The 18,624-nt window shown below is 41.9% G+C and overlaps 1 protein-coding gene across 1 annotated transcript; it reads right to left on the reverse strand.

Annotated features, from left to right (window-relative positions):
* Positions 1 to 10,687, reverse strand: LOC106603727 (ubiquitin carboxyl-terminal hydrolase 2). The gene is made up of 12 exons (XM_014197764.3): positions 10,150 to 10,687; positions 6,086 to 6,136; positions 5,761 to 5,884; positions 5,080 to 5,191; positions 4,641 to 4,751; positions 4,230 to 4,294; positions 4,039 to 4,142; positions 3,874 to 3,954; positions 3,305 to 3,383; positions 2,682 to 2,789; positions 1,995 to 2,115; positions 1 to 1,249 (listed from the first exon to the last, which is right to left on the reverse strand). Exons 1-12 carry the CDS (start codon positions 10,306 to 10,308, stop codon positions 1,159 to 1,161), a joined length of 1,206 nt encoding a protein of 401 aa, XP_014053239.3. The 5' UTR covers positions 10,309 to 10,687; the 3' UTR covers positions 1 to 1,158.
* Positions 10,688 to 18,624: the final 7,937 nt, after the last annotated feature.

Raw genomic sequence — 18,624 nt, forward strand, 5'->3', positions numbered from 1 at the left:
TTGAAAAATAGTGATACTTTAATGATTAGTACAACAGTACAGTTACATTCACCATGTTGTTTTATAAATACAAAAATACACATTTAGTCATAAAAAACATAGCTAGATGTAGTTTCTCTCAATCTTGTTTTGCAATGGCATGATATCTCCACACTAGTTTGAAGTTGGAGAGGGACCGCTCTCTTTGTCTCTCTCTTTCACACATGCACACAGCACGCACGCACGCACACACACACACACACACACACACACACACACACACACACACACACACACACACACACACACACACACACACACACACACACACACACACACACACACACACACACACACACACACACACACACACACACACACACACACACACACACACAGTCCTATTGAAACGGGAGGAAGATGAGGTTGTGCAAAACCTGCAACCACAGCACACCAACAGATGGTGCTAGAGAGTCTTCCCATCTCTAAAGTCACAGATATGATGACATCTAATTTAAATAGAATCATTTACAGAACGGAAGGCCGGAGTGATAAAGTCTTTCATGTCTCAGTGGTGACCTTGAAACGAATGACAACTCCGACGTGGGGTCATACAGTCCTCGTTGTAGTGCATAGAGAGGTATCTTCACCGTCTGCATGGTGACCGCACACACACACACACACGCACAACACACACACACACACACACACACACACACACGCACAACACACACACACACACACACACACACACACACACACACACACACACACACACACACACACACACACACACACACACACACACACACACACACACACACACACACACACACACACACACACACACACACGTCCCCGGGACTTTCAATGATATTCAGGGGACATGTTTTTAGCTGGGAAGGGCCTTCCCATTGTCCCAATGCTCTTCCCAATGTCCCCGGAAGATGGTTGAACCACAACTCAATCTCTGTATCCTGGCAGTACAGTGTGCTGAAGCTAAATCCATAGTGCCAAGGGCTCCTGTATAAACATACAGTATACTGTTGCAGTCCACAGAGCAAGGCTCAAACATCAACCATCAGACCCAGACACAGGCCTAATAGGCTCATTGCATATGTCATCCATATGACCAGACTGCCAGGCTTTATGTAGCCCATATGTCCATGACATATAGCTTCACAGGCGTGAATGAGAGGAGGAGGCCAGCTCATAGAAGAGCACGTAGGCATCACTGCTGCGGACCTGGCTGGATGACATGGGGCTCACCCTGTAAGGACACAGAGAAGAAGTGTGTGTTAATCAGAGCATTGTTATAGACACACAGACAAACCCACATATATAGAAATAATCACTGAGTGTACAAAACATTAGGAACACCTGCTCTTTCCATGACATAGACTGACCAGGTGAATCCAGGTGAAAGCTATGATCCCTTATTGATGTCACCTGTTAAATCTATTTCAATCAGTGTAGGTAAAGGGGAGGAGACAGGTTAAAGAAGGATTACTAAGCCTTGAGACAATTGAGACATGGGTTGTGTATGTGTGTTATTCAGAGGGTGAATGGGCAAGACAAAATATTTAGGTGCCTTTGAATGGGGTATAGTAGTAGGTGCCATGCGCACTGGTTTGTGTGTCAAGAACTGCAATGCTGCTGGGTTTTTCATGCTCAACAGTTTCCTGTGTGTATCAAGAATGGTCCATCACCCAAAGGACATCCAGCCAACTTGACACAACTGTGGGAAGCATTAGAGTCAACATGGGCCAGCATCCCTGTGGAACGCTTTTGACACCTTACGTATTGAGGCTGTTCTGAGGGCAAAAGGGGGTCCAACTCAATATCAGGAAAGTGTTCGTAATGTTTTGTATACTCAGTGTAGTGATATACACACACAGAGACAAGCAAACAGAAAACAAACAAACAGAAAACAGAGCCATTAACCCTCATATAGTAGCAAACTACTCCTAGTGGTATTATGAAGATGTATATGACAGCATGGTATCATTACATACCTGGAGTCATTGTAGCTGTACCACTCCCCAAGGGCTGGGTTCCTGCAGTAGGCTGTGTAGTGGCCACCCAGCGTGTTCCCAGAGTGGTTGGACACGGCATAGAGATTATACACTGCATTCACTATGCAGACAGAGAGAGACAGAGAGAGATAGAGAGACAAAGATGAGTGTTATGTCATTGACATCACTAATGCATTCAGTTTCAACAGTCCCCTAACATCATTGAAAAACAATGTTTGTTTTAAGCCTAATTTATAAAGAGGATGGGTTATCTAGACTGTACACAAAGCAAGTCTGGGCTCCTGTATAAACATACAGTATACTGTTGCAGTCCACAGAGCAAGGCTCAAACATCAACCATCAGACCCAGACACAGGCCTAATAGGCTCATTGCATATGTCATCCATATGACCAGACTGCCAGGCTTTATGTAGCCCATATGTCCATGACATGTAGCAGGAGCCCACAAAGCAAGTCAGTTCAACTGGGCGGTAGTGTGTGTGTCCTGAGTTCAATGAAGCCAGATGATCCAGTCAGTACTTATATCAGGCCAGTCAATAAACATCTTATCTGTACAAGACTCTTCAGAAATGGCCCTGAAAGCACTTCTAAAAAGAAAAACAATACAATATCAAAGTAGCTGGAGACAGAGTGCTTGTTTGTTGAGTGTGTGTGTGTACTACTTACTGATGTTCTCAGAGCAGAATTCTCTCATGTCCAGCTCTTTGAGGGGGAAGTTGACGTAGGTGGAGAGCTTACTAGTTCGAACACGGTTCTCTGAGAAGCGCTTGAGGTCTGGGACAGGGGCTCGGTCAAGGACAAGCACACTGAAGCATAGAGCTATTGAAAGCATAGTGGCATAAATGGCTATTGATAGCATAGTAGCATAGCTATTGATAGCATAGTACCATATCTAGATATTGATATATATTGATAGCGTTGTAGCATTACTATAATGCAATTCTCTACCTGGCTTTCATAGGGCAGCTGGCTACATTGGTTAACCCCAGAAGCCAGAACCGCAAACTTATAATACACTTTTTGAAATATATAACATTTCAACGACTTTGGCTCCAAAGTTCCTTGAAAATGACAGTTCATTCTAGCTTTGTATCTGGTTACAGTGTTATTGCTACTCTTCTACTACTATAAAGTTATACTACAACAACTATTACTAAAACTATTACTACAACAACTATTACTATTACTAAAACTATTACTACTACACTTGTTACTACTAGATTGGAAGTAACTTAATTGTTGGGGGAACCAATGATGGGGACACTAATATGAAGTCATGGAAAGGATACGAAGCACAAGGATTTGAGGGAACTTCTGGATGGTGAACTTCTTAGTGCATTTCCTCCTGGTTTTACACCTGTAGCATGTCTGGAGGAAGAGAGTTTGGTCATTACATCTGGAAACGCACACTGACACACACACACACACACACACACACACACACACACACACACACACACACACACACACACACATAACATAGCTGGGTGCAAATACTATTTCCAATATCTCAATTACTTTCAAATACATTCAAAGTAAGTATTCAGAAAGTAGTTGAAAATGTTAATGTATTTGGAAATTAACTTAGAAAGAATTTGAAACATTAAAATACACTGACTCAAATACACTCCCATGAGTTTAAACCAGTTATTTGAAAATAGTATTTGAAAATTCTCTTAAATACAATTTGGTCGACTATTTGGTTTTTAAAAAGAACCATTCAAATACTCAAATAAAATTACTTGTTGGGCTGTGCATTTGAAAATACTCAAATAAACAGGAAAAGTATTTTTAATACCAAATACTCAAATAACAGACAGACACAGACACACACACACCAATAGCAATAGTTCCTTACCGGTTTCTCATCTCCATCCAGTACGTCTTCTTTAGTGAAGAGTCGCATGCAGTCTGTCAGACTCACCTCCCCTGAACCTTTCTTTGGACACAAACACCCTCAGTTAGACACAGCTTTTTCACTGTGTGTGTGTGCCTGCATGTGAGTGTGAGTGCGTACACTGACCTTAGCGATGGGTAGTGACAAGTCCCAGAATGGATCGAACACAGTGGAGCAGTATCCACACTCACTGCAGGTCAGAGAGCTCTTCAGCTGGCCCACAAACAGATCTATACAGAGAAACAGATACACTATTACACACATTGAAAATCACACTTGTAATATACACACTTGTTCTCAGTCACTCAGACACTTACCAACCACTTTGCTGTCCTCTCTCTCTAGGTATTTGTTCCACATTCTCTTCCCTTTCTCATTGTCACTGTGGAGGAGACAAACACAGATCCCACATCAGTTTACATTCAAACGAGCTCCTCTAGAACAGACACACTCCTCTCTAATACAGATCCCAGGGGACTTTAATCTGAGGTACCCAGTCTTGTTAAAAAAAACAAAAAAACATGACTCATTACAAAGGCAGTTACAGCCTGAATATCATGAGGCATGTCTAGGCATGTCTAATCCTAGGAGAACATGTCAAGGTCGTGTTCATGAGGCACCAAGCAGAAGAAAACAGACTAAGAAATGCTAATTGTCATTTTCTGTTTCAAAACGATTCAAACTAATTAACATGCTCCTGGGTTGGTGCTACGGGAGGTGAGACTTACGGCAAGTGGTCAATGTCCTCGGACGGGAGCCTGGGCCGCACTGTGACCCTGTTGACCTCGTTGTGGAGGCCGTCCAATAGGAAATGCAGGAACTCCTGAGCATCCTGCTGACTGGAGGAGAGAGAGAGAGAGAGAGAGAGAGAGAGGAGAGAGAGAGAGAGAGAGAGAGAGAAAGATGGGGGGGAGAGAGAGAAAGAGATGTTTACTTTCAAAAGCTCATTATTTCAACCACAGCCACAAAATGAGAAATGAATATAAAAGATGTGTCTACATTAATGCATTGTGGAGAGAGAGAGCGAGAGAGGGGTGGGAAAGTACGATGACATTTTTAATAGTTAAGAAAGTTCACATTAAATGAACTCGCTTTCTCCCAGCACACTTATGACCATAGAAATAGAATTACTAGATCAGACCACAGCCCTTTTCTGAGTGGACTTACTTGTATCCCACAAATTTGGGTGCGTATCTCTGGATCTGGGTCTTGAAGTCTGAGGGACTGATGGCCTCGCTGCTGACTGACGTCCATAGGGTCTGAGTGAGTTTGGCAAACTCTGTTAGAGAGAGAGAGAGAGAGAGAGAGAGAGAGAGGAGAGAGAGAGAGAGAGAGAGAGAGAGAGAGAGAGAGAGAGAGAGAGAGAGAGAGAGAGAATGAGACCACTTTTAGTCATTGTACTGTTAAGCAGAGGTCACATTGCAGGGGAGAGGAGCCATGTGAAGAATATCAATCAGGTAGTAGACAGAACTACTGTTACTGTTCACCATCTCCAAACAATGTCTGGGGATCAGTGTGTGTGTGTACATGCACAGAATAGCTCCTATATGTTTCAAATCAACTTAAGACACAATTTGTGTACGTTTTAAGCATTCAGGTTGTTACAAATTAGAGGTCAATATTATAGTGACCCTCAGGTGGTTCTGTAAATATTCTTAGGATGATTATTATGTTGCATAAACATGATTAGTGCTTTTTTTACACCATTTTGTCCTTTTCTTTTTTTCACGACTGTCAAATTTTCCAGAATTGGTCAGCTGGTAATATCCTTCTAATGTCATTCTAATAATGCATTATACCTGCAGGCTTAAGTAAAGTGCAACCAGTTGGAGCAGTAGTGTGTCTTACCCTCCATGAGAGCAGCCTTGGCTCTGCAGGTGTTGTTGAGTTCGGTGCGGTGTGTGTTCCTCAGACAGTAGTCCCTCAGGTCAGGAGTGTTGCTCAGACACTGCAGGATCGAGTTCATGAAACACTACACCAGAAAATAGTGGGTGAGAGAAGGGGGAGACAGAGAGAGAGAAAAAGGAGGGAATATTTATTAGACTAGAAGTGCACACTTTTCAGTGACAGGGATAGATATTCCAAAGAGTGGACATCAGATCCGCTACAAACCAGACATAAGCACAGTGTAATAACAGACTTGTGTTAGTGGCGGAGGTAATGGTTTACTCACTGTGTTGCCGAGATTTCTCAGTCCCACTAGGCCTTGAGGACTCTTGGAGTTCTGTTGCGACAAAGACAGGGAGACACAGGTTAGAGCAAGGTAGAAATCCCTCTTCACTCAGTCCCTGATACATGTCAACTTAAAGGGACACAGGACCAAACACATACCATTGTATTGCCTGCGCTACAGATGGCTATATCGGTCCGCTAATAAAGGACTGGCAAAGGACCAGTGCACTACCTTTGTGAAAAAGAAAATGTTCAACAACAAACAAAAAAATTGCCGTGCTACAGACTGCAATTTTTTTTAAATAAATTTTTTATTAATATTTTTTTTTTTATTCCCGATTTTTCAGGGGGTGCTGCAGCACCCTCAGCACCCCTACTTCCCGCGGATATGGTTGGATGTTCACTGGAGTGGTGTGACCTTGTCTGAAGGGTTTTTGATGGTCAGAGTGTATCGTTGCCTTAAGGTCAGAGTACACCACACGTGGTAGCTACGTCATGAGTGGTGTGCTTTGTGACGTTGTGAGACGTTGGGTGAGGGACACTGCTTGTCATGACCAAAACACAAATAACCACCATCTGTGGCTCAAGAACTGAAAGAACAATACCTGACTTATCAGGCCTGCATTAGCACCAGGGCAAAGATCAATTATATCCTGATCTCTTCCATATTGCTATTGTTGTTCAGGACAGATACTAATAGCAATACTATGGTAATACTATGGTATTGTTTGTCATATTTTATCATCTCAACAAATCCCATTTAGTAAAATCATGTGGTTTTCATTACCGGACTCCCATATTTTTTCCAACACACATTCAAGGAAGTGAATGTGAGCAAAACCGAACCTCATTTACCACAATTTGTTGGTGACCTCTAAAACATAATTTTGACACACAAATGTATCATATTTTCTTAATATTTTATATCAGTCCTCATTGAACTAAGCCTGTCTTTCATTATAAGTAAATTAAGCAGTCATAACATAAATTAATGAATCATTTAAAAATATATATATATTAAAAAGTCTATGCAAATTCCAATACAAAATTAGTTTACTCTAATTAGGCAACTCAACAGGCTGGTTAAGATGTTTCCGATGCATTATATATCAAAGTTTAAGTCACGCGAACATACATTATTCATTTATGGCCTATACTGAGGCCAAATACATATATTTTGCAAAACAATTTTTCTGCCATTTTTTTCATGGTGTGCCAGTTAAAGGGATAATGTGTTAATTTAGTATTCTCTGAATACTGGTTTAAACCAGTGCAGGGTTAAGCAGGTTTAATGGATAATACTGCTTTTCCAAGCTTACTGCTACATGTAACCTACTCTATACAGTGTCCCTGTAATACACGTTGCTGTACAGGGACATTTCTGGGGAACGGAAAGTCTTGGAAGTTACATATTAATATTACACATTCCTCTAGTGCATTCACATGCACACTGTTAATACAGTCTGAAACATGAGACAGTGACTATTCCGTCCCAGACCAAACCATTCCACATACGGTACAGTACATAGCACCACAATGTCACTTCTCACAACCAGACAGGTACCAAATGCCTCATACTTCTCATAGTTCACTTTCCACTGTCAGCGCAGTGTAGGCCTTGTCTCTAGAGGTCAAACTCTCATTGAGTTGGAGTGTGAGTACTGAGTAGAGACTGCGCTGCTGCACATGGCCAATCAGAGGGTGTGTCTGGGTCCACACTGCATTGTTAGCTCTGAAACAGAGCATAAGGCTTGAGCAGCATGCACAGGCCAGTTCCTCACAACCTGGGTAGAAACAGCACCGGAGCCAGGACACTGGGACACTAGTACAGTGATTACTGAGGAGAGGCCTGTGGAGAATGGGCTCTGTCGGCATGTGGCTCACTCAGGACATGGAGGTGGGTCCAACAATAAGGGCCCTGATTGGCTGACGGCCAATGGAGGAAGTCATTCCATTGGGGAGGAAGTCATTCCATTGGTTGGCACAGATTGAAAGTATGAGAGTGGGGAGAACATTGTGTTCCAGCCTTACTGTGCAGGACTGGTCACAGCCAAACAACTTGTGACTGGGACACACATGCAAACACACCTCGCTTCATACTGTAGCACCACCCAGCAGACACACTGTAGGCTGACTGTACAGCTCATACCAATGACACCAAAACTGTGGTGGATAAAGCAGTGATAATGTATTACAACTATTGATGTTGTTGAAGCGGTGATAATGTTGTGTTACCGTTATTCAATGGTTATCGGTGACAGTCCTGACTGAGGAACATTCTGCTCTCCCCGTAAAGGACATCCATATATTTAGGCCCTCAGCCCATTCTGAGAATCCATGTGCCCTATCACCCACAGTGTACTGTACATCAGATAAGGTGAGACTTTCCTGGAGATATAGGCTGATATTCCTTATCTTGGTGTTCGCTCAAACGTCATTACACAATGTCACGCCCTAATTGTTAGTGTGACACAGGGCAAATAGTGTTCTTAATGTGTGTTGCGGTTATGCAACAATCGACAAATCAGGCTATCTTCGCCCACAAGTGCTGACAGGGCTTTCCTCTATCAACCAGGGAACACTGTGATGTAAAACACTGCTCTTTATCAAGTGTATACTTTCAAGGACAAGCCAGCACTGAGGGCAATGATTATGAATGGTGGTTTGTTTGGTGTTTCATTGTGAGGTTTTGTGTTGAAAACTTGCCTGATAGAAGGAATGCTAGACAGGCAGCTATAAAGCACTGTGAGCCTTTGGTTGTCCACTAGGGGTCATCCTGTCATTTACTCAGGGCTCATGTAAGGATTCCTGGGCCCATATTCTTAAAACGTCTCACAGTAGATCTAGGATCAAGTCCATGGAATCTTATTCATTATGATCTTAGTAAAAACTGATCCTAAATCAGCTATTTTACTCTCCGACGATTGATAAATATGGCCGCTGATGTTGCTCTCCTGCCTGCTTAAGTTGTGGCATATTATACAGGCCTTTACATTTATAATACATTTACATTTAGGCCTAGATATATTTTTTCAAGAACGATTTCATTGTTGTTTAAATAGGCCATGTTACATCAGATTATGTTTTTTCTTTAGGCCTAATTATTCTCTACAGTAGACTATAGCCTGCATGTCACACTGGAGGTAAAGGCACATATGAATCAGTATCCTCACAAATGTCCTGTACTGTAAAGCGTAGCCTGCATTCAGGGCCAGAAAAGAACAGCTGGAACGGAAGGAGGTATGCCTAAATGATATGCATTATGGCCAGCAGTGCACACACTCCTCAGGGTAGAGAACGCTCATAGCAAAACTGCTGAAATCCGGATTACGTAACCAAATCAACTGCGCGAGGTTACAGTACGAGTACGGTGACAAGCAGACAGCTGGCTTGAACGCTCCGCGGTTTTCAAATGCCGGATGCCTTGAACACAATGTGAAAACTTTTTCTATTGGATTGAAACGATTCCTATACCGTCATACCCTATTTAGATCCACCTTTGTAAACAAAGCAACAACATAAATTACCTGAGCCTAAATTGGCCTGAGTATGGTTACATCATTCCACCACACATACTGTAATTATATTCTAATATCACGGGTGTCGAAATCATTTGTAGGCCTGCCTATTCCACCTACAGGTGCATCACGTATAATTACTTGATTTTAGCTTTGGAAAATCAATAACTATTAATGCCACGGAGCCGACAAGATTCCAAGTTCCAACATCGAATGAACAGTTTAAAAATCCTCAATCTCTAAATGCAATTTCATAACACATTTAATCTGTTGCTCACAGATTATAAATGGCATTATTATGTAAGTACGTTTAGCTGCCAACATTATCCTTTACTGGGCTTATTTTTTGGGGTGGGAATGTCTCCTGTAACTAAAACAAATCTATCCATGTTATTGTCAATATCAAATCGGCCCATAATTGACAAAATCGACTGACAATGTGATCGATGTGACGTGCCCATTCAATTTGCGGTATGGGCACTCCACATCTGTAGTGCGTGGACTGCCTGAATATCCCTTTGCTTGTAGACGGAATAGGCGCACTTACCTTGGCTTGATTGATAAGCAGACCCACAAATGTGGACATCAACATTGACCGCGACATTGGAGGACTCTTCCTGCGCAGGTCCGCCTTTAGGAAGGGGAAAGCGGTAGCCGGCGACTCCTCGGGCACCGTCACGGTGTAAGACTGTCGCAGACTAGGCATGATGGCGGTGTAGCGGCGGTGTAATAGCAGACTACAGGCCTACAATCAATTTGCGGTGGCGATGGTAAAAAGTTGTTTACTGCGACTGAAACAGTAGTCCTGCGTGACGTTGTTGATCTCCCCCTTATTTATTAAAAAAAAAAAATCTGATTGAGATGACAAGGTGTTCAATTCGAATCCCTTGAAACACATAATTAGACATAAAACAGGCTCTGGTGATAAATAGTTGCGATTTGCAGTAAAAACAACTACAATATAGTAGACACCTTATTTACTAGAATAACAGACCCGCAACTCAATCTGGAATATCCCTCACTGCCTGCTGACTGAGACCGATTCGGTTTTATGTGATTCCACCTCTCCAAGTGTGGGTTGAAGAATAATCGAGTCGGTGTGCACTTTCGTTTTACTACACTGTACACACGCCCCCTCAGACTCTGTAGACGTCACGAAGTATCTCATGCTTGTCGAGAGCAGTGGTTGAGAGAGACGTCAAACAGCAGAGGACAAGACCTTCTCAACATTCACAGAGGACGATGATGAAATGGGAGAGGGGGTGGGGGGATGGAGGAGGACTGAGAGGAGGATAGGGGACAGGGTGGTGGAAAATAACGACTGTAAATGGAAAAGCACGATCTGTCTGTATCTGTCCGTTTCTGTAGGCTATAGAACAATCTACCCATCCATCCATTTTAATACTTTGCCATACAGCATTGGCTTCTTCCATCTTGACAGGTGAATTTAGCTTGACCACATAATGCCTAATAACAGTGCAATGACCGTATAAGTAAAACCGATATTACATGGTATGACAACATTATGTCCTGCTTATGTCATTAAGTAAATCAAAAGTCAATAACATCCAACGTGTTGCTTGCAAATTTAGCAAGCTAAAGCAACAATTGGTCTAGCCTCAAGCATTGCCATGTGCTTCTCTAGAATATTGTGAATGAACGACAAACCTGGGTCTCATCCAATAGGAAGCAAATAGCTCGAAACAGGGAGGGACTTACCTAAATCCGACCAATAAGAAAGCTTGTTTTCATTTTTCGTTGCCAGCCGTTTTGGTATGGTGAGGTACTAATAAACACTATCCTGGCGTACAGTAAGAGCAATGCAACACATTACCCAATCAAACCCTATCCCTGGATTCATCTTCCTTCAAGTGACAGACAATTTTATTATGCCAGCAGATTTTAGGCATATAGATGTAGGATCTTAATTTGAGCCAGTTTGCAACAGCAGGAAAATAATCCTACAGCAACAGGAAATGTGAATTATTAAATGGACATTTTTGTAGGGTTTGATACATTTTTCGGAAGGGAAAATCAAGTCTGACATTTCTAAGTGGAAATTACAAACTTCAGAAGCCTTTTTAAACAACAAACACATTACAAGTTTAACATTTCCCGCATTGCAGGAAAGTTCACCAGCAACAGGGTTATTAAATTAAGATCCTAAATTTGTACCAGAGTTGTGCTCATTGGGGCACAGCATAGCAAAAAGTCTTCTTTCGTTTGTTGCCCAATGAACATGACCCTGCTCCTTGCTGGCCCTGCACACATAGGCTAGTGAACCCATCATCACTCTGAGTTCCCATTCAATATATACACAGAATCTGACCAGCTAGAGGGGGTGTAAGAAAAAGTAATACATCCACTCTCAAAACACAACAGCCAAAAAACAGAGCACTCTGCCCACCAATCTTAAGCAAAGTTGATATTTTCTGCATGTCATTACGTAAGCAGCATGGAACTGGCCAGTTCACTGTGAATAAGTGCATTCCTCTTGTGAAATGTTATTATATAAGAACTAGGAGAAACTGTGTTTACTAGCAGGCAAGAGGGCAGACGATTACCTATATACAGAGTGTTCCAAAAGGGTTCTGCGGCTGACCCCATAGGAGAACCCCTCTGTGGAAAGGGTTCTACATGGAACCAAAAACAGTTCTACCTGGAACCAAAAGGGGTTCTTCAAAGGGTTCTCCTGTAGGGACAGCCAAAGAACCCTTTTTGGTTTTAGATGGCACCTTTTTTTCTAAATGTGTACCAAGTGATCTTAGCACCTGTGCCATAAACTATGCCATAAACTCCCTCCCTATTAGTGAGGTCTCTGAGTACATCAGAGATGTGTAACACAGAACTGCCTATTTACTGCCTGTGAGTCATTGTCTGAGTTCCAAATGGCATCATATTCCATATATAGTGCATTACTTTTGACCAGGTCCCATAGGGATTAGGGTGCCATTTGGGACGCAACGACAGTCAAGCATGCCTAATATTCCCTCACTGCCGCGACTGTTCGACCTGTTTGAAGCTTCAAGAAAGGGAAACATTCAACAAGGATGGGCTAGATAGGGGGAAGGGGATGGATTTTTTATTGTACCTTTATTTAACTAGGCAAGTCAGTTAAGAACAAATTCTTATTTTCAATGACAGCCTAGGAACAGTGGGTTAACTGCCTTGTTCAGGGGCAGAACGACAGATTTGTACCTTGTCAGCTTGGGGATTCGATCTTGCAACCTTTCGGTTACTAATCCAACACTCTAACCACTAGGCTACGCTGCCGCCCCAATAGCAGATGGCAGAGCTATTACCAGTAACATTCCTTGCCCCCTGCCAGAGGTGGAAGATCACGACTTTACCAACCAGCTGAGGAGAACATATAGGGTGCGCCCGAAATGGTACCTAATTCCCTATAAAGGCCTAGTGCACTACTTTTGACCAGAGTCTAAGCGGCTAGCTAGGGGTACCTACCGAGCTGCAAGATTTCAACATTTGTCTGGACCTCTGCATGGTGATCAGTACTAGGAATGTAAAACTGCTATTGAGAAAGAAGGTTCAGAACGGCGGCTTAATTCCTTTCACTGATATTTATTGCTGATGCGTTTCGGAGCAAGCTCTTTCTTCAAAGCACTATCAATGATCAATGATCACCAAAACAGAGAAACATTCTACAAGCTATAGCAAATTACTCATACCCTACATTGGGCGCATATACGTTTTGTTTAGAGTGCTGAGTCTCCCTTGACACATCTCCAGAAAATATGCTGCATATTAGCTCAGAGAGAAAGAGAGAGAGAGAAAGATAGAAAGAGAGAGAGAGAAAGGGAGGGAAGGAAACAGAGAGATACTAATAGAATCAGGAGGATAAGCCCTAGACAGTAGACAGACAGTGACGTCACCGGGACCACTGCAGTGACTCAGACTGCTCTGGGAACCCTAAAATAGCTCCCAGTCACACACACACACACACACACACACACACACACACACACACACACACACACACACACACACACACACACACACACACACACACACACACACACACACGGCTGACATTTAGTGAACACAGCACAGATGTGCACACGGATAGTCGGACGCGCACACCCAGCTGGTGATTATTGAAGAACACACAGGTGTCTGTAATCATGGCTGGCTGTGGCTTGATTTAATTGTTTGATTTACAGATATAAATAGAACACATAAAAAATCATGAATGGATAACAAACGATCATAAATACAATTTGGCTACATAGGCTGACAAACATTATTTACAATGGATAGCAAAATCATAATAATCACAAGATTGGCTTCAGATCATACTCTACGTTGAGACCGAAGGGAGCAAGAGTCTTTAAATGAAAGATCCAGGCAATGCCGATATATTGTTCGATGCCGGACATAAGACTGTAAAAATAAAACCAGGAAATCAGCTCCAAGTGATTTTAATACTGGAAATCTGTTCCCAAGTATTCCCACACACAATAGAGAGACACTTGATTGTATACAAATGTAAGCAAGGTTTGAAATTATTGTTTTAGTCAAATATTAAATCTGTTTGGGCTTCAGCACGGTTAATTTGCAGTCTACAAATTATTTGTAATTATGTTCCTGCCTCCCGACCATCCGCTCAAGAAAAGAAATTGGCCCATGGCTGAATCTAGTTGATGATCACTGATACTTTGTTTTCAGGACAGAAATATAGACAGAGCTAACTCATTGAGTCTATGCAAACGCCAGAGCCAGAATAGACATAGTTAACCTTGGAATGAGCCTGAAAGTACAGTATGAAAGCGAAACTCTGTCCCTCCTTGCTCTCTGGCTGCAACATAACCTCGGCGCCATCCACTTCATCATTTATGAACCTGACTCCGGTAAAGTACATCTCAAGTCAAACCAATAGGAACGTAAAATAGACCATTTGTAACGGCTGTCGGGAGAGAGAGTAGACCAAGGCGCAGTGGAGTTAGTGTTCATCATGATATTAATTTAATAAAGAACACTACACAAAACTAGAAAACTGACAGCCAAACAGTCCTGTCAGGTGCAAAACACTTAACAGAAACAATTACCCACAAAACCCAAAGGAAAAACATGCTCCTTATGTGTGACTCCCAATCAGCAACAACGAACTTCAGCTGTGCCTGATTGGGAGCCACACACACGGCCCAAAACAAAGAAATACAAAAAACCTAGAAAACGAACATAGAACGCCCACCCAATGTAACACCCTGGCCTAACCAAAATAAAGAACAAAAAACCCCTCTCTATGGCCAGGGCGTTACACCATTGGACTCTGTGTACACCAGCCATAGCTGCAGGCTAATTCCTCTACCGACAGACAAGGAGGAGGTCCACTCTGTAAAAAAAAATATATACAAAAATAAAAACACTAAATGGCCAGCCTCGCCATTTGGTTTGCTATAAAGCTGAGTGCTGGAGAAATGTAGTTCATGAAGCATTTCTAAGATATATTCTTCAAGAATCAATGGATCCAGTACATCATTATACTGTTTGATACATTTCTGTACATTATTTCTGTACATACTGTAAGCACATTTCTAAGTCACTGGGTGATCTGAAAAGTCATATTCAGTCAGTCAATCAATAATATAATAATACTATTAGCTAAAATGTTTATTTTGAATTTAGAATCTGTAGAAACAATGAGAATAGAATGGTTCAGAACTTTTGTGAAACATCACAGCACAGTTGAAAAATATATGGCAAATAGAAATCCAATATGGATGGTGTTAAGAGACATATGGGAGGGGTTGAATGGAGCTGAAGGTTGGGACTAATAACTAATAACAACAAGATAACCAATGTAAAACATACTGTGTCCAAAAAACGTATATAGGTTCAGAACTTTAGTGAAAGAGCACAGTGTGAAAGATATGGCAAATAGAACCGGATGGATATCAGAAATAGATGGGAGAGGTTGAGGGTAGAGGAAGGACAGGAGTAAAAACAAACAAAATAGAACTATTGTAAAATAGACTGTGTTCATAAAATGTATATACTACAGTTGAAGTCAGAAGTTTACATACACTAAGGTTGTAGTCATTAAAACTTGTTTTTCAACCACTCCACAAATTTCTTGTTAACAAACTATAGTTTTGGAAAGTCGGTTAGGACATCTACTTTGAGCATGACACAAGTAATTTTTCCATCAATTGTTTACAGACAGATTATTTCACTTATAATTCACTGTATCGTAATTCCAGTGGGTCAGAAGTTAACATACACTAAATTGACTGTGCCTTTAAACAGCTTGGAAAATTCCAGAAAATTATGTCATGGCTTTAGAAGCTTCTGATAGGCTAATTGACATCATTTGAGTCAATTGGACATGTACCTGTGGATGTATTTCAAGGCCTAACTTCAAACTCAGTGCCTCTTTGCTTGACATCATGGGAAAATCAAATGAAATCAGCCAAGACCTCAGAAAAAACATTGTAGACCTCGACAAGTCTGGTTCATCGTTGGGAGCAATTTCCAAATGCCTGAAGGTACCACGTTCATCTGTACAAACAATAGTACACAAGTATAAACATCCCGCTCAGGAAGGAGACGCATTCTGTCTCCTAGAGATGAACGTACTTTTGTGCAAAAAGTGCAAATCAATCCCAGAACAACAGCAAAGGACCTTGTGAAGATGCTGGAGGAAACGGGTACAAAAGTATCTATATCCACAGTAAAACGAGTCTTATATCGACATAACCTGAAAGGCCGCTCAGCAAGGAAGAAGCCACTGCTCCAAAACCCCCATAAAAAAAGCCAGACTGCGGTTTGCAACTGTACGTGGGGACAAAGACAGTACTTTTTGGAGAAATTTCCTCTGGTCTGATGAAACAAAAATAAAACTGTTTGGTCATAATGATCATCGTTATGTTTGGAGGAAAAAGGGGGAGGCTTTGCAAGCCAAAGAACACCATCCCAACCGTGAAGCACGGGGGTGGCAGCATCATGTTGTGGGGGTGCTTTGCTGCAGGAGAGACAGGTGCACTTCACAAAATAGCTGGCATCTATTATGTGGATATATTGAAGCAACATCTCAAGACTTCAGTCAGGAAGTTAAAGCTTGGTCGCAAATGGGTCTTCCAAATGGACAATGACCCCAAGCATACTTCCAAAGTCGTGGCAAAATGGCTTAAGGACAACAAAGTAAAGATATTGGAGTGGCCATCACAAAGCCCTGACCTCAATCCTATAGAAAATTTGTGGGCAGAACTAAAAAAGCATGTGCGAGCAAGGAAGCCTACAAACCTGATTCAGTTACACCAGCTCTGTCAGGAGGAATGGGACAAAATTCCCCAAACTTATTGTGGGAAGCTTGTGGAAGGCTACCCAAAACGTTTGACCCAAGTTCAACAATTTAAAGGCAATGCTGCCAAATACTAATTGTGTGTATGTAAACTTCTGACCCACTGGGAATGTGATGAAAGAAATAAAAGCTGAAATAAATCATTCTCTCTTCTAATATTCTGACATTTCACATTCTTAATAAAATAAAGTGGTGATCCTAACTGACCTAAGACAGGGAATTCTTACTAGGATTAAATGTCAGTAATTGTGAAAAACTGAGTTTAAATGTATTTGGCTTGTCACGTCCTGACCATAGAAAGCTGTTATTTTCTATGGTAGAGTAGGTCAGGGTGTGACAGGGGGGTTTTCTAGTTTAGTTTTTCTATGTTGTTATGTTCTAGTTTTGTATTTCTATGTTGGGTTTTGTTTGGGATGATCTCCAATTAGAGGCAGCTGGTCCTCGTTGTCTCTAATTGGAGATCATACTTAAGTAGGGGTTTTTCCCACCTGGTTTTGTGGGAGATTGTTTTGAGTTAGTGTATGTTTCAACTCTGCGTCATGGTTTGTTGTTTTTGTTCGTTCAGTTTATTGTGTATGTATTGCATAGTTTCACAGTGAAAATAAAATGTGGAACGACACACACGCTGCACTTTGGTCCGCTCCTTCCTACGACAAACGTGTGTGTGTGTGTGTGTGTGTGTGTGTGTGTGTGTGTGTGTGTGTGTGTGTGTGTGTGTGTGTGTGTGTGTGTGTGTGTGTGTGTGTGTGTGTGTGTGTGTGTGTGTGTGTGTGTGTGTGTGTGTGTGTGTGTCTGTGTGAGAGATCAAGGACCTCTCACTTACGACACATATCCATCCAATCCTACATGATTCATCAACAAACTACAAGTTACGTGGCTGTGGCATTGGACTCTGCCCAGCGCACACTTAATGACCAGGCCACTCAGCTATAAGCTGTAAACTGTACCTGTCTCCATGGAGGTCTGTATAGAGCTGTTAAGTTTACAAGGACAATTGCTGCTGTCCTCTGCACTTTTCTGTGTTAACTAGTTATCTAGATTGATGTCAAGGCCGATGGGTTCTCCTAGGATGACGGCTTCTAGTCTAACTAGCAGGGCTCATTCATGGTTCCTGTGTGTGTGTGCGCGCATGCGTGTGACCATTAACCTGCTCTTCATGTAAATGTCCACCTCTGACAGAACCCAGGGAGACCAGAGACTGGTGAGGTCCATATGGGATCTAGCATGTATGCAATGATCTGCCCAGACACCTAAATACTCTCGCTGTCTATCTTACCTTCTTGTACAAAAGCTGAAGGACATACGCACATCCAGGTACTTTTTGCAGGTGCGAGATGTTAGAGGTGAATTCATGAAAAATGAAAACGCAGCACACTGCTGCTCATGCTCCTAGGTTTCGACCCTTAGGTCTTCCTCAATCATCTATATCTGTATGGATGCCTGATGAAAAGCTAAGTGTCTCAGCAGTGTTATAATAAAATCAGCTGGGAGCATGAGCAGCAATTTGCAGCATTTTCCTTTTTATTTTTTGTCTTTCCTCCTTACAAGGAACCGTTTGTTTTTACCTGGTGTTTACTTGGAAATTATTTGGTAACAGCTTTATTACCTCATGATTACCTGCTTAAATTCCTTTCGATTGCTGTGGGATTCAGTGAAACAAGTATGAAATAAACCACTTGGTTTCAGGTAGTTTTCTCAATAAGC

Source organism: Salmo salar, chromosome 04, assembly GCF_965601325.2.
Source record: "Salmo salar chromosome 04, fSalSal1, whole genome shotgun sequence".
In the NCBI taxonomy this organism is placed as follows: Eukaryota; Metazoa; Chordata; class Actinopteri; order Salmoniformes; family Salmonidae; genus Salmo; species Salmo salar.